Source organism: Belonocnema kinseyi, chromosome 8 (genome assembly GCF_010883055.1).
Source record: "Belonocnema kinseyi isolate 2016_QV_RU_SX_M_011 chromosome 8, B_treatae_v1, whole genome shotgun sequence".
Taxonomy (NCBI): Eukaryota; Metazoa; Arthropoda; class Insecta; order Hymenoptera; family Cynipidae; genus Belonocnema; species Belonocnema kinseyi.
Genome location: NC_046664.1, coordinates 145,172,242 through 145,190,122, shown reverse-complemented (window position 1 = coordinate 145,190,122; position 17,881 = coordinate 145,172,242). Strand labels below are relative to the sequence as shown.

Sequence of the window (17,881 nt, the reverse complement as noted above, 5' to 3'; positions counted from 1 at the left end):
GTGACTGCACCATATATCTAGTCGGGAGTGATGCTGACTGAAAACAGATGATTTGGAGCGATTCGCGCGCCATCTGTTGGTCATTCTAAGGACTTATTGAACAACCCTCGTAGCATAACTTTTGTTCAACCCATCCAAATCGGTTTTTAAATTATAGATAACTTTTTTTGTTTTTTAATATAAAGCATTTCCATGAATTCCCTCTTTCTCTCATTACTTTCACTATTAATTTTGATTAGTGAATAATTAAAAATAATTTTATATGACTTAATGATAATAGAGTAATATTTTTGTAAAAACAAAATAGTTTTAGAAAAAAATTTATTTGAATAATTGAAATGTGTATAAACAATTGAACATTCATTAAACAATGGTGGTCAATATTTTACTAAAGAAATAGCAATAATGATTATTTTGAAAAATTAAGAAATTTTTTTTAACAAATTCAATTTGTTTAAATAATTTAAAATTAATAAATCAATGTTAATAAATATTTCACTAGCCTAACAGTAATAATTTTTAGGAAAAAGCGAAATTTCAAAAGAAAAATGATTTAAAAAAATTTAATTCGTTGAAATAATTAAAAATTAATTACTCAATGTCAAACATATTCTTAATTTGCTCCATTTTTGTAATGTAACGTCGTGTTGGGGAGAACTAACAGATGCCTTTCTGATAAGGCTGCATTGAATTTGGCTTATTCCCTTTCACTTCTGCACCCTTACCACATGAATTACTGCTAAAATTTTTCCGTTATGCAATACTTCAGGATAAAAATCTATAGAATTATTTTAATAGAGTTTCCTCTATTATTTAGTTTCGTTTTAAAAAATGTTGCATACTTTTTCAAAGCAATCATCTATTTTATTTATTATATTTAAAAAGATGCACACGTGCTTTACTTCTGTAAATATGAAATTTCTATCCCCAAGGAAGTTCAGGCTTTGGTCGCCGCGGGCGCTGTCTGCCATATCCGATTAATATCAAGGTCATGTCCGTACCCAATGGAACTGTGGTCTAACCACAGCTCATAATATATATACTCAGCTATGAAATACTGAGTGTCAGTGTTGCCAAATCGTCACTTCCTACCCCCACCATGTGCCTTGCGAGAACAAACATTATTCTTTACAACATAATATCTTTTATACTGAACGGCCAATAATTGTTATTTTTAAAAATAAAATGCGCACGATATTTTTCTTTACATCTGTAGATTTTAAGCTCAATGGTAAGCTTCGCTTCCATGATTGACTTTGTAATGTGGCGATTGCCCATGTTATCTATGGGAGATCCATTAAAAAAGTACTAATTATAATTGATCGTATTTGACTTTTGAAACGGTCGAATGAGCTGAATATGGTATGAATCGTTAGATAACAATATTTACTACATATTCTGAAAATTTTAGACAATCCGTAAGTAGGGTCCCATTTCGGCAAATTTGATCAAAGTTGTGTAATTAATAATTATTTACATCCTAGTTCTAAGCCAGCCCAGATAATTAATGTAAGAATGTTCCAATATAGATATTAAATTAAATGTCTAGTTCCGCAAATTAATTCTAACATTTTTTTCTTTACCTCCTTACTTGTTACCTTATTTCCTTGGTCTATTTTTTATGAATAACCGCGGATTACCACGGATTACTGCGGATTACCTCGGATTACTTCGGATAACGCGAATTAGTTCGGATAACGCGAAGTAGTTCGGATAACGCGGATTACTTCGGATCACCAAGTGGTCCAGTGGATTACCATAGTTGTTTCCCCCTCGAATTCAGACCAATTTTGCGACAAGGGTGTTTTTTTGGGGATGCTAGAATTTCATACCTCAGAGCATTGGGTCTGTCGAAAACCCAGGTGACTGATATACCTGGATATTTTCTAAATTTGAGAAGTTTTGATAGTAGCAAAATCGAAAAGATTCTCAAAGACGTTTTCATCAAACTAAGTCATATTTCACGTTAGGGGTGGTTTCCTGGGGTAGTTGAAACATAATTCCTTACCATGTTAACCAGCTGGAAAATTCAAGAAACTGAACTAATTTAATAAAATCGAATTTTCACAAGTTCAAATCTTGAATATTTATTAGCAGAAACACCACGACCCTGTATTTGAAGGCGATAATAAATCGGCGACTTGATATCATGTGACAATTATGTACAGAACGTAAATGTAGATGGCCAGCATCCCTAGTCACACGACTACTTTTTAGGGTTTTAAAATTATTTCAACTTATGTTTAAAAATAGTTTTAATCACTATTTGAAAAAATTATTTTAGAAAAAGTCTTCTTTCAAAAATTTTTCAATCATTCTGAGATTTCAGTTGTTGTGCTGGAAGTTGTTTAAAGGCATTAAGGGCATGTAATACTTACAGTTTCCCCGGTTTTTTTTTTCCACAAAAATGAAAATTTTTAAAAACCTAATTCGGAGATTCTATAAAATATCATAACGGACGTCCCCGGACTCTTTTTTGAGGGATAATAACAAAAATCATTTATTGTGCTAAATAAAAATTGTATGTATATGCATTATTTTGAGGTTACGTCGTTTTTTATCTCTGCCTTTCCGATAATATGGAAATTATTTATGAAATAAACTTTTTTGATTGCCTGCAAACAAGTTTAGTTCCGGGAGATTAGTTACTATGTTTATTTGTAAGTCCAAAGTTTTCGGCCAAAAATATTGTGTAGTTTGGAAGTAACGCTTGGGAGAATTGTAGCACACATAACCTCGAAATATACACAATTTGTTAGCTAAATCAAAATTTTTTTGAAAAAAAGTGTGTATAAAACTGCCGTGATTCGGAAGAACACCGTTAACTGCTAATCGGATAAGTCACCTGAAAGCAGTTAACGGTTGGCGGCTCAAGGGACTTATCCAAAATACAGTTAACGGTGTTCTTCCAAATCAGGATAGGAAAGAGGAATACAATCATAAATATTTTTTAAATTTCTTAAACATGTTTTTTTCCAAATCGTTCATTACAATGTTCGCAAGTAACGTCTGTTGGTATTTGAACCTAATTATAACTTTGCTTCAAAATGTTCGAAACAAAATGTCATTGATTTCATTTAAAATGTAGAATCAGTTCTTCAATCGTCCGATCTACACAGTGATCTTAAAAATGAAATCAAAGGTAAAGTAACTATTAATACTAATAACTCTTTTAAGAGAGATATTCATATATCTAAAGAAGATAGAGAAATTTCTAAAAATTTTAACAAGACTAAAACCTTTTTGAAAAATAATTCCGATATGTTTTTTACGAACGCTGATAAAGGCAATCTTACTGTTTGTTTACAAAAATCCAATTATAACTTAAAAATGTCCAATTTACTTTCTGATACATATAAATATAAACACCACAATAATGAACTTACTTTAAGTGGCACAGTTTCAGGTAAATGTTATGGTTTACCAAAAATCCATAAGCCAGATGTACCTTTGCGACCCATTATTTCTCTTGTTAATAGTCCAATACATTTTTTGGCAAAAATAATTTATGAAGAATTGAAAAATTGCATTGAAATTCCTTGCTCACATATTAATAATAGTTTTGAATTTAAATAAAAACTTAAAGATATAAATATAGACGATGATCATGTTCTTCTTTCTCTTGATGTTAGTTCGTTATTTACCAATATCCCTTTCAACATGAAACGAATTTAGTTCATAACTTTTCTTGTAAACAATGCCCTGCATCATATGTGGGTGAGACAAAAAGATCTCTAAGAACTCGAATAAATGAACATAAGAATAGGAATAAAACCGAGTTGGTTGTATACAAACACCAATATAATTTTAGTCATTTTTTTGATTGGGAGAATGTAAAAATTATCGATCTTTACAAAAAGACCTACATGTTCAATATGGATCTTGGCAACATGCAATTCTCCTGTTTACGGTCCCGCTTTAGTTTTATTGATAGTGCATTGAATGTAGCTATGTACGTCTTGACTTATATAGCGGACCATACTCAGAAAGAAATAAAATCCTCCAACTTTTGCCATGATCATATTGGTCCCCGTATGACTTTAGAGCTCATGAAATTGTATGACCATACTTTTTCACAAAGAATTCGGAATACGAAATAACAATTTCTGCCCTTTGCGTTCATACAAGATCGAATTTACCAAATCGTAATCTTTGATTGCCACTTTTTCTTGATTGTTTCTTTCTTTTTACCGTTTTACTTAAAATGTCTGTTTTCCGTTTAAGCTTTTCGCCCGCAAATTGAAACACGAGACTTTTTTGACCGGGCGTTACTGAATTAAAAATACATCTTACGTCTTCTACAAAATCGTTTATTTCGCTTGATTCAATGGGAGCGCGACTTCAGGCGTTTAACTGTGCCATTTTTATATCTGGTTTGTGTACACGCACATCTTAAAATACATTAAGGCACTACAAACGGTTACCACAATAAACTCAATATTAATAAGTCAAATTCGAAACCGCGTAATTGCCCAGATTGCCGCTAGTAGTTTCAGTCTTCTCGAGTGGTAATTCTTTTCTGGCTCACTGGTTCTTCTGCTAATTGCGTATATTAAATGCAATTTCCTTTCGTCTTCTTTTTTAAAAAGCATAGCAGCAGAATTAGTTTATTCATATAACTGGAAGAAAGTGAAAACAGGATTCATAAAAATCGGTTAATATTTGCCGTAATAATAGAAATTTTAAAGTGCACACGAAATTGTAACCAGCCGGTTACAACACCTAACATTTAATAGGATGACTGGATTTAATTTTAATTACCAGAATTAGATTTCTTCATAAAATTCTAAGAAAGAGAAAAAAAATATTCCTGAAAATCAGTTAATAATTGCAGTAAGGATGGTAGCGTTGAAGTCCATACAAAAGTGTAGCTTTGCCGACCACTTGACACCGAGCTTGACATCATTTTCATCTTGTACACTTGAATTTCAAATGACGAACACTGACATAAGATTAAATGAAAAATGGGGTTAAAATATGAGTGGTAAATATTCTATAAACGGAAAAAAATTAAAATATATGTTTTTCAAGAGGTGTACAGCATCCTCAAATCGCAAATTTCCACACCATTATATTCGGTAAATATTACTTTGCGAGTTTCCAAGTTCGAATCCAGGTTTCGGTCAAATATTTAAATTGAAAAGATACAGCATATTCTGGTAATTAATCTACTTACTTTTATTGGAGGAAAATCTGTCTACTCTTTATAAAGTTTCCACATAATTGTTCTATGGATGACAAATTATGATTTAAAAACTTCTGTAAAAATTATTCAATTTTTCGAAGCACTATCACACACAAATTCCAAATGTGATTCATCAATGATAATAAAGGGGGGAATGGGGGATAATGCATGAAAAATAGGCTTTTTTTATGAATTTTTTTAGAGATCTGATGAAAGTAAATGTATTTAAATGTTTTGAATGTTACGAAGTATTATTTTTAAAATAATTAGTAATTTTTTGTAGAAAAATATCGTGAAATAAGCCAGCAACAGATCAATTTCGAGTACGCCTCTTGAAAAAGATGATTTGCGGTTCCAGCGATATCTCAACGTAGATTTATCGGAAGTCAAAAAAGTTGCAAAATTTGAACGAAAATATCGTTGGGGGGAGGATTTTTATAGGTAGAAAAAGTTTAGCAAGTTTGAAAAGGATCGGTTCAGTAATTTTTGTAAAATAGCTGGAACTGACTTTTAAAAAGTGGTTTTGAGAAAAACTCGTATAAAGTTTTAAATATTGAAAAAGTAAAGAAAATTTTTTTTTAGCGATTTCAGCTTCTCTTTTCTATTACACTGTGCATACTTCACGAACTTAGACAGTGCAGTAAAAACTAATAACATTTTTATTATTTTATAGTATTTTTCATTGTCTTCTAGCACGTTCCTATATTTTCAAGTGCAGCTGCGGTCCATGAGGAGGGTCGACTTTAAATCTATAACTTCAAGAGTTCTGCTCCAATTGACTTACAATTTTTTCACAATATTTTTTAAATGTTTTAAAACAAAAAAAACAAACATTTCTTAATGTTTTCAACGCGATACAACTATTTTGAATCTCGTACACTTATACAAATTTGCTACAATTTACAATTTTAGAGAGGCCTGATAAACGCTACACGGAAAAAGTGGGTTTGAGCAATTAGCACAAATTGCTATTTTTATGACAAAATTGGCTAAAATCATCAAAAACGTTATTTTTATTTCGAATTTTTGCCAGTTTCTTGATATTTCTATGAAAATCATAAACTTCGAACAAAAAAATAACAGAAAAAAACTATTTACCTTTTGAATTTTTACGATTTCTTGAAATCACTATTCAAATCATAACTCTCAGCCAATAAAATAGCTGGAAATACTATCTTCATGAGCGGATAAACTGTGTTCAGAAACGTACACTATATTTCACACCATTTCCCACAAAACGAAATAGCAGAAATTGCCATTTAAAAACATTGTAAATAGTGCAACAGTTTACTGTCGGCATTTACAATGTTCATATGCATTTATAACTTCATGACATGACAACAAAGACAATTTGAATATGGCACTCTCCAGTACTATTTTTAAATGGTAAGACTTACATGGATGATCTACAAAATACTTGAGAACATACTAAAAATTTTTAAAATTGGATAAATCATATTGTTTACAATTTCACATGGCAATAACATGGTAATGACTAAGTTCGTTCATGCAATTTTTGTGTAAAATGATTTTAATTTTTTTGGTCCTAAAAATAAAAGGTAAATTTCAAATTGGAAACGTAGCAACATCAGCAATATGCTAAAATTTACTCGTCGGAGTTTTCCAACCAACTTCCATAATTCTTGACTCTGAATAGATCAGCTGATAATTATTGTTGACAGTGAACCAATCAGCGGGGCTCAGCGTCGGACTCACCTTGTCTTTCGCCCCCGGACGAAATTTTATTTTTATTCTTAGAATTGTTTCACACCAGTACAAAAAATCCACAAAAATATGTAACCATTAGAAAATTTCAATTATTTTCTGAACATGCACATTTCTCTAGATGGGACTTGGACGGATTTTCGAGTATCGCATTCTAAGATATTCCTCGTTTTTTTTTTTAAATCGAGGCATCTAGTTTATCGACGTTAAAAGTTTATTTCCTATTCCTGTATTATTTTACTAGAAAACTTTCTTCGTAATCACACACACACACACACACACACACACACACACACACACACACACACACACACACACACACACATATGCAAACGTTCATTAGTGCTTTCTGTAAAATTTCCTAAATCCTGAACACGATATCTCAATCCGTGTGGACGTAGCGAGGACAAAAAAAAATGAAAATCATTTCATTCTCTACACATAAATCGCATAAACAAAGTTAGTCACGTGATCTCGACTTTGTCAACGTTCTTAGATCTCCAAAATTACCTAATAATTTTTCCGTGTTCTGATTTTGGGTGCCTACCCACCCATTCATATCTCCTAGTAGAATTATTCTTCCACCACGATCGAAAATATTTATTGTGTCGTTTAAAGTATCCCAGAAGATGTCTTTTACTTCCCTGGGATCACTTTCAACTGGCGCGTAGCATGCTATGATAAATAATCGTCGGATTCCTACTTTCATTCTAGCCCAAAGTAGTCTGGGAGATTCAAAATCATAATATCCGAGACGCTGCTTCGCTCTTTCGTTTAAAATCAGACCTACTCCTTGCCTAACATATGATTCACAATCGACTCCTGACCATATTTCAAATCCGCCTTTCAACACGCCGTTCTTTATGTCTTTATTTTCGCATCCCTTTTTCTTTGTTTCAGACACACATAAAATATCTAGTTTCCCTACATACATAGTTTCTTGCAATTCTTTTACCTTGAGATAATTCACTCCCCTAGCATTCCAAACACTCAATCTCCATTCGTCGCCTGAAACTTGATCTTCGCATTTACCGTGTGCATGCCTTTTGTCAATTAAAGTTCAGTCTTTTCCGAGGTTATTTTATTGCTTGTCTTATTCATTGTTTATATTATACGCCCAACCACCACCTTTATGTTATAAATTTATTTTGCGAGTCGAGATCATGTCCAAGTTAAGTAGAAATTTATCATATTGTGGAGGTTGTAGTTGTAACGTCAGTCCCACCAAACTTCAGCTAATAAGGGACGGTTGGAGGGGACCTTTTTCTTAAATCTTTAAAATTTCTATGAAATTAAGCATCAGTTGAGCTCAAATAGAAGTGTTTTTGACCTTTTGGAGAGAATATACTGCACAAGAAGTAAAAGAAAAATAAAAAATTTCTAAAATTTTGTACCTTGACTTTAACTTTTGAAATATCCTAGGAAAGATGTAGCCAAAATATCAAGTTCGTACCAATTAGTCTTTGAGCTCTTATCTTTAATTTAAGCCAATAAAACTGTTTAAAATCCCTTTACGTGTCATCGTGTCATCGAAATTTTATTGACTTAAATTTAAGGTGAGATTTCAAATTTTACGTCCTGTCAATTTTATTATTTTCTCTTATGTATCCTAATTCACAAAACGAGTAAAATTCTCCCAACAGTCTAAGAGCCGAGGCTGTTTTGTGACGAGTTATTAGGTAACGATTCTGTCACTATTTACCTGATTGTTGAGAATATACTGATCACCAAATGTGGCTTCTCCAGGGGTAGTCCCGGGGAGAAGGTGTTTAATTACTCATTCGAAGTTGTAAAAAAAAAATGATTAAAATAAGTCATAGGGTAACGGCTTAATCTTTCTTTGTTGAATGTCAAGACAGTTAGACAATGTTTCGTGCAGTTGGCAGAACAATAGGCCGGTGCGGAAGGGGGGGGGGGGTCAGAACGATCTAGAGGTGTAAAAGAATATGTCATTTTAAAGTTATTTTCTAAAAAACAAATTTTTTATATAACATTCTACTCATTATTCAAAACATATATTCGAAGAGGCAGAACAAAATCTCGGGGATAACATCCTGGCAGAACATCGGGAACTGCCCGGTTGTGACATTGGTCATTGTGCGTCGGTTGTCGGCCCTGGTACTGCGAGCGGAGTGGCGTAAACTATGTCTCTAGTTACGCTATTGATCGTCTTCGGAGCATAAATGACCACTCTGCTCGCAGTGTCAGGGCCGCAAACCAACGCACAATGACCAATGTCAAAACCGGGCAGTTTGCGATGTTCTGCCAGAATGTTATCCCCGAGATTTTGTTCTTAATCTTCGAATATATGTTTTGAATAATGAGTAGATGTTATATAAAAAATTTGGGTATTAGAAAATAACTTTAAAATGATATATTCTTTTACACCTCTGGATCGTTCTGCCCCCCCCCCCTTCCGCACCGGCCTATTGTTCTGCCAATTGCACGGAACATTGTCTAATTGTCTCCACATTCAACTCGCCAAAAACGGCCTCGGCTCTCCGACTAAAAGCCCCTTGCCAAGATTTATTTTAACCATGTAGGTCTTTTTGTAACTTCTGCGTCAAGAAAAAAATTTCTTCTTGTTCAGACTGATACGTTAACTCGATTTGTAACCGAGGAACAGGATTCAGATCTAAAATGTTTAGAGACCTTTGTACGAAACGCGGAATTAATCACACATTAAATTCTCCACGTTCACGCAGAGATACATGAATATCCCCCAAATGCCAGCTAACCTGAGTTTTATTTGAACAAAAAACTAGTTGCCGGACAGCCCTTTGTCATTATTTCATCGAAGTGGGAATTATGACAAATGGCGACTCCTGTAAATAAATGCTAGGTTATGCGATTATTCGGAAAAAGCTATTATGTCAAATGATAATTCGACTAAATTTAAAATATGGTATGTACAAATTCATGCAAAGGAATAGAAGGTTATGTGTAATTTCGTAAATATGACACTTTAGTCAAACTAATTACCTGAAAAGCAGAAATTGTATTTTATAAAAATAAAAAATAATAAATATTATTTGGAATAGAAATTCGAAAACATGAAAATGATGCCAAATGTATATTCGATGTAATAGAAATTAAGATAATTGGTAATTAGGACAAATAGAGGTTATGTCAGTTGAAAATTCGAAAAAATAAAAATGATGACAAATCAATGTTAGGCAACTTGTTTTTAGGTCAAATAAAAATGGGGTTAATGGAATTTGTTGGATTTTACAGCACCTCGTAATCAAACCTCAACAGGGAAAGTATTGGAATAGAAAATTGAAAAAACTTCAATGCGATATTAGCAAATGTAGAAATAAAACTGCTCTTTTAAACTAGTTTATGGGTATATCAATAGATACAATGAAGGTCTGTTGCGAACTTTGACTAAAGATATATACATTTTTTGGAACTATAAACATTTAGCAAAAGAAATTCTAATTAGAAAGTTCTTTTTTTCTGATTCAATGCTTTTCGATACACGTAAAAATTATGAAACATGGATAGGTCAAAGTTCACGTGATTCAAATTTTTTTCGTATCATCTCAATTATTTGAATATAAGAGAAAAATTTGTTTACTTCAATTGCTTTCCTTAACTTTCTATTTTTCTTTCAGGTGTACCATGTAAATGCGTGTTACAAAAGAAGATATCAAATTCATCTAAGTCTGCTGCTCAACACATGTACTTTTAAAGAACTTGTTTGCAAATTCAACTCCATTTTAAATCTGGGTAATTCTACGGGATCACGTCATTCCATCACAAAAAGTTGAAAGCACCGTAATTGATAAAATAATGGAGCAGAATGAAAGTCACTCTATTCATAATTCGGTTGAAAAAAAGAATTCTGAGATTATCAATAATGGCGGTGCTGAAATGTTGAAGAAAATTAAAAACTCAAACTATATTACTTATACTGAAGAAGAGTACGAAAAAGGTTTAGAAATGTTGAATCTTCCTATGAAAATGCTTCTAGATACGCTAGAATACAATCCGAGAATTGTATTTGTTAAATTAAATCATATTGGAGAAAACTATTTTACAAATGGATCTGCGTATAAAACCAGAAATAAGTCTGTTGTAAGGTTTTTATCGCCAAGGCAAGTAGAGCGAAAAGCAATTCAAGACGTAAACTTGATGTGGAACACAATACAAAAGATGATTTTGGGTTCAGGAAAATTAATCACATCTGGAATTCAATCAGTTCAGACTTTCAATGTTACACCTACTTTTTTAGTCAATTGTAAAATATGTAAGGACAAATTTTCAAAAAGATCAGATTTAGTTAATCACATTGAAAACAATCATCCAGATATTCCATTGCAGAATTGCGCTTTCTGTGGTAGAAAATTTCTTGTCCTTCGTGGTCTGGCACAACACATTAATATGAGTCATGCAATGATTATGATGGAGAATAAAGGCAAGGAGAATTCGCTTCAAATGAGCGAAAGTTTTCCTCCTTTCAACACGCATTCAGCCGGAAAAGGTATATATAGAGATAATGTGACATCTCTTAAAGATCCAAACAATTCAGGTGTTGCAAGAGTGGAGGACATCAGTGATCAAAAGGAAAAGGTAATAGATGGCTCTACATGCAAATATACTTCAAAATATTCCAATGAAATGTTTTTTATCTGCAATAATGAGTCATCGTCATCATTATATTCTTTTGGAAGTTCGGGTAATTCAAATGATTCACATAAAAAAGAGATGACTGTGGATTCTGTTAGTTTAACATGTTTGAATTCGGAAAATAAATCAATATGTAACATTCCTGGGGTAAGTAGTATAATTGCAAAAAATAAAGAAACTGAAAATTCTTTGGAATTCCAAGTACCTTTAATCCTACCCACGGATCAGCAGGATATTCCGAAAGCTGTATGTAAACAAGAAAATAATCATTCAACTGAACCTACAGACAATCTTGATTTCATCCTCTCATCAGAAAAAAAATCAACGTCAGTAAAACATGTTGATTCCAGCTTAGACAATGGTGAACCGAAAAACACAGGTCAAGAAAATTCTCTGCGCGAGTTAAACAGTATACAGCAGAATAAAGCAGACCTTGGCAATTTAATAGTAGTAGATGAACCGCAGAAAAGAGCGTTGATTACTAAATTTGAAAAACAAGAAATGTTCCCTTACAGCAATCAAAATTATGAGAAGAAAACAGATACAAAAGCAATGGAGTTGGCAGTAGACGATGAAGTGTTTTCTGATAAGATATGCTGCATATGTCTAGACATAATTAATGTAACACGGCAGATATTCGACAAGAAACAGTACTCTAAATTCAAGTGTCATGAATGTCCATTTTGTGGCGTGCGGTATGCGGATATTTATTTCGAACATCACGTTGCAACAGTTCACCTTGTATGCGATGAAAACGAATGTAAGTCCCGAGTTATTCTAACTGCATCCCATTTACGTGAATTGCTTAATATGGAAATAAAAATGGAGTGCATACATGTAAATTGCAATCATGATTCCTCGAGTGATTTAAAGAAGTCTGAAGATAGTTCACATTATGAAAAATTTCAGAACGATGAAACAATAAATACTGTTGACGACAATTTAAAGGATATAAACGTCTTTGTGAATAATAATAACGGAACATTACGTCAAGAGTTCGATACAACTGAGAACAACATGAAAACTTGTTGGAAGAATTTACAAGATTTTGTTGAAAGAAAACAAGAAAAAGTAAATACAGTATCGAGTGAATGCAATGCTTCAGACTTAAAATTTGCTATTAAAGTTGAACCTTGCAACCGCATAAAGGAAGAGGACGAGTGCTACGAAGATAATTTGAATGTGCGCTCTACTGACTCTTCTTTACCATCTGTTAATACGCCAATTTGCAATACGGTAAAAAATAAAGTATCGTCTAACAAAGGTGGTTATGTTGATCAAATATCGTCGCAAGAGTCACGTTCTGATGAATCATCGAAAGTCATTAAAGTGGAATCGTACGAATCTAGCTTTTGCTGTTGTATTTGCAAAGAAACTTTTCAACAAGAACAAAAATTGTTGGCACATTTGTTTCATTATCATCGATTCTGTTATCCGTTTACTTGTGATGTCTGCTTTTTGTGCTATAAAAACATGGAAGATTTGCAAGTACATGTGAAGATGCACGGTAAACATAGTTTTTCAGAGAAAGCAAAGTGCAACACATCTGATATCGTGGAAGGAAAGGATTCTCTTCAAAAATATTGTTTATTAGATAAAACAGCTGCATTTGAATTTTATGTAAAGGAAGAACCTTCTCAACATTTGGCTCACTCCACTGCTGAAGCGCAACATCTTGAATCTGTAAAACCTAGTTTGACGAAAGATCCTTTAACTAGTAAACGCAGCGTTGTTGTTGACGTACGTAAAGAACTAGACTTGCTGAAATTCAATACTGCACAAGAAGACAACTCTTTTATTAAGTCCAACACATTATCATCATCAGTAGTAGTACCTAACATTAATTGCAGTCGAGAAAAAATAAAATTGAAATCTAATGATGCAGCGGAAACTTTACACATCAAAAATGAACAAAAAGATTCTCCCTCGAAGAAAAAGAAGCTAAAAATTCCATGTGTAGTGGAAAAAGTAGAATACCCTTTAGATCTTCACAATTTATATGCGCATAGTCGAAAAGCTCAAGACCCGAAAGTAGTCAACAGCAATGTAGCGTTGGAGTTAGATTCTAATTGCACGGCAGAATGTAATAATACATTTTTCCTTTCTGTTGAAACAAAAAAGAAGAATAATCCAGTGGATTCTGTTTCTTATCTGAAAGACACTACTACTGTAGTGAGGAGGAAATTATCGACGTCGTTTTCAGTGTCTTCGAAAAAGATGAAAAAAAATGACTGTCAAGCGCATACAGATTCTGCATCCGCCGCCGCTGCCGATAAGGTGATATTTCAGTGCAAGACTTGTGAAAAGACATTTGATTTTAAAAGATCTTATAGCGAACATATGTTTTTTATGCATGATGAAATATTCGATGATTCAGTAGTATGCGATTTATTAAAACCTAGTTTTAAAAGCAAAAATATTGAAAATGCTCTTCAGGAGAATACAGGATACAAATTAAATAATTGTACCAACGAAGAATTTGCTCAGTCTGTAGAAACAAGCCTGACAATAGACGATACTAATACGGTAATGGCATGCTCGATGCATCAGGGAAGTTTGGTAAATCTGGAAAAAAATCTGACAGATGGAATTATTAATAACAATAATGCTAGGAATTGCAGTCAATGCGGTGAACGCTATGTACAAGTAACGTCTTATTTTCAACATAGATACGACATTCATGGCGATGATTCGTTGGTACACGTGTGTGAAAATTGTAGCAAGGTCTTGATTACAGTAAATATGGTTAATTCGCATTTGTGCACACAAGTCGATACTTTTTCCTGCAAGGATTGTGGATTAAACTTTGTTAATGGTTTAGCACTGAAACAACACAATACAACGACACATTTTGAATCTATTGGTCCGCACGTATGTCATGATTGTAAAAAGTGTTTCTTAACAAACAGGATGCTACAAAAGCACAAGCGCATACTTCACTCAGATGGCAGCAGGACGGGTTCCAGTTATTCAAAGAAGGAGGATAGAAAAAGGAGTAGATTACACGAATCAGATGGATCAAGTGCAAACACTACCGATCAATTTGAAAACACGCTTATAAATGTAGATGATGAAAGTACGCCGAGAAAAGACCGAACTGTGAGTTTAGTCAGGCCGTTAATTAATAAAAAAGGAAAAATCAATAGTCTGACTTGTCCTGTTTGTAAATTTGTTCTTCAGTCCATTAGACGTTTACAAGCTCATTTGATGGTGAATCATAGCAAGGTGACCGATCTCTGCCTCTTGTGTAATAGATTATTTGCCTTTGGAAGAGGAATAAGGCACATGTTGGACTTCCATATTATTCCTGCATGCAATAAGGACAATGAATATGTACTTTCCTGGGAAGGTGATCCGAGGAAGGACGTGAAAGAAGCTATACACGTTTTGGGTGAAAAAAGGTTACTAGCAATTTGCAGTTACGATGATTATACAACAATGACAGATTCTGCATCATTCCAATGTCGACATTGTTCGATGACGTATTCTGCTGTTCGATTTTACAGAAATCATTATGTACAACGGCATGATGACTTTTGTGCCCTTTGTGGCCAGAGCTTTCAGAATAATAAGGATTTTACAGTTCATGTAGAAAATGTGCATAATTCTTTGAAACATTACTTATGGTTCACGGAAACTATTATTTCAACAATTATACAAACTGAGAGAAGCAAAGAAAACTCGCTAGAAACATTTATACAAATTATTGGAAGAAAATTGGATGAAAATGAGGTTGATGCTGCTTCGCAGCTATTAGAACGGATGGAAGTAGAAAGAATCTCGACAAATTCTACTTATTTGGACAAGTGTCATCTAATTGTTGCTAATGATGCAATGACTAGCCAGTTACCTGGGTCAAGCTTTGACCTACTTGAAGAGGCTCCAATCGGTTTATCATCCCTCTCAGAAGACAGTCAGCTGCCTAGCAAAGTTCGAGGGGTATCCATTGTAACAACAAGTGAACAACAGTTACCTGTTTTACCAAGCGAGCTTCCAACGGAATCATTCAGAGCAGATATCTTACAGCTCCCAGACTTTTGCATGGAGTACGAAATTACTGACAATGGTACAATAGTAGCCCAGAATTCCAATTATTGCAATAACGAAATACTTGTTCCTGGCAGTATCAAAGATCAGAAGGAATATATGGAGGAAGGAAACATCAAAGAAAGAAAACAAACAATCAACACGATCATGTCAACCAGAACTTTCGATATCTCAAACTGTATTTTCGAAAATTCGACAAGTGTTGCTGAGGATGCGTCATTAGTTGATTTAAAAGAGAATCAGATTCTCACTTTAATAGCGAGCTGTCCTACATCATCTAGTAGTCAGGCGTCGTCTTCAGGACACATTGTACAAGTTGATTCATTGGAAAAGGGTGTTGGAGAATGCAGTAGTTCTGTTGCTGTAGGTATTAATAGTAGTAACGTTAATAATGAGAAAGTTGCTTTAGTAGTCACGGAAGAGGATTTGCGCATATACAAAAATGATATTCAAGCTTTAGCTGAACGTTTAAGTATCACATGTAATGAATTGTCTGTTGACGAAATTGTTGAAACCTTACAAGCTTATGTGATTTCACAAATTTGAGGTACTTTGAGACTTGTTGAAAACAACATTCATGTGAAACTACAAAATTTGCAAATAGTAAGGTAACTTGTTTCCTAAAAATTAATGAAGGAATGCAACATGTACTAAGTTCAATTTTAAATCTTGGAAACATCTCATACTGAAAAAAATCCAACAATGTTACCATTATATTATACTTTAGGTTATTTAATTGATTATACATAAATTATTATTTCAACGCTTATTGCATATGCGAAAAGAGGATTCGTACAAATAAAATAAATATTCTATGTTTAATATAAAAACTGACAATTGTAAGTCAATTTTAAGTACTCATGTATATGTATGTATATTTCATGATTATCCCCCCTCATTTTTTTCGAATATAAAAAAAAAAGTTTCGTATTTCTCTTGTAAAAAATTAATGCCTATTTAGAAAAAATATATTTAGACATTCCGTGAGTCTTATGAAGTTTAACACGTATTTGCCATTTTTTAAAAACTGCTTTCGTAAATTTTATGCAGAATCGTTAATCTTAGGTGTAGAAAATTTATTTTGGGATCCTAAACAACCCTCGTAAGTGAAAACTCGGGCTTATGGCGCTAATTATTATTTTTTGCGGTTTCTTTTAGTATAAATTTTGTCAAACACCAAAAATATTACTTTTTTATTCATTTAAATAAATTGTTTTCGCAATTTATTATAGTTTATAGCAATTTTCTCTTAGGATAGAGTTAAAAAGTCGCAGTTTTTTCCAAGTGTTTCATCTTTTCATTTAGTGTCCTAAGTCAGGCCAAATAATGTTCTAAAAATGTTTTATGTTCGGAATACGTCTTTAAAACATCTCTGGAACATTCTATGTTTATGGAACTTTATATAGATTGACTTATGATATTTTTAAGCCGTTCTAAAGATGTTCTTACACGCATGTCCCATTCCCCCCCCCCCAAAAAAAAGCCCCATACTGCGCTCTGTCTGCCCCGAAAACAAGTCTAAAATCCCACGGTGCGTTCTCGAGAATTTGAGAAAAAAGGAAAACATTTCAAAACGAGAATATAAAATCTGAATATTATCCCATTCCCTCAACAAACATTGGGGGATGGGTTAAGTGGGAATTATAGGGTGGGGGGAGCGCAGGTAACTTATGGAGGTCGTGAAAAATGCAAAAAGAGTCTAAATTTGCATTTTTTTGCACAATTCTTTTCGCAAAATAACCCTAAATTAGCAAATGTTTTTTTCGCAAATTTTTTTTCGCACTTTCATGGGTGGGCTCAAGCCTACCCAGCCCACACGGCTCCGACTCCCCTGAACAAAATAGTTAAATTTTTAAATTAAAAGTTACATTTTCATCCGAAAAGCTGAAATGTATGCTAAAAAAGGCATTTTTAATCAAGTACATGAATTTTGCACAAAACAGATGTATTTTCCAACAAGACTAATTTTCTATACAAAAAATTAATTTTTAAGGGAATGTGACACAGCCAAACACCTATATTACCGACCTCAATTCATTTTCATCTTTTTTCTGAACCTCGAGATTTTTTGAATAAAAAAATAAAATATCCGAAAAAATTGTATGAGATACTGAATAAAAGTATGAAATAGAATTAGGAATATTATGTGCCATGAACTGTGAAATGCGTATAATTTCACTCAGGTGAGAACTTCAGTTTATGTCACTTGCAACCTTTCAGATTGGAAAAGATGTTTCTTCCCCAAAAGAACAAAGAGAACTGAAGGTAGGGTAGAAAAATGCAGAACTGAGA

The 17,881-nt window shown here is 33.2% G+C and overlaps 1 protein-coding gene across 1 annotated transcript in view; it reads left to right on the top strand.

Moving 5' to 3' along the window:
- Nucleotides 1-16,413, top strand: part of LOC117177788 — a 67,539-nt gene extending 51,126 nt beyond the window's left edge. Inside the window, exon 2 of the mRNA XM_033368711.1 lies at nt 10,528-16,413. Coding sequence (XP_033224602.1) covers nt 10,706-16,135 — 5,430 coding nt within the window. The 5' untranslated portion in view covers nt 10,528-10,705 and the 3' untranslated portion in view covers nt 16,136-16,413. The remainder of the gene's footprint in view (nt 1-10,527) is intronic.
- Nucleotides 16,414-17,881: the final 1,468 nt, after the last annotated feature.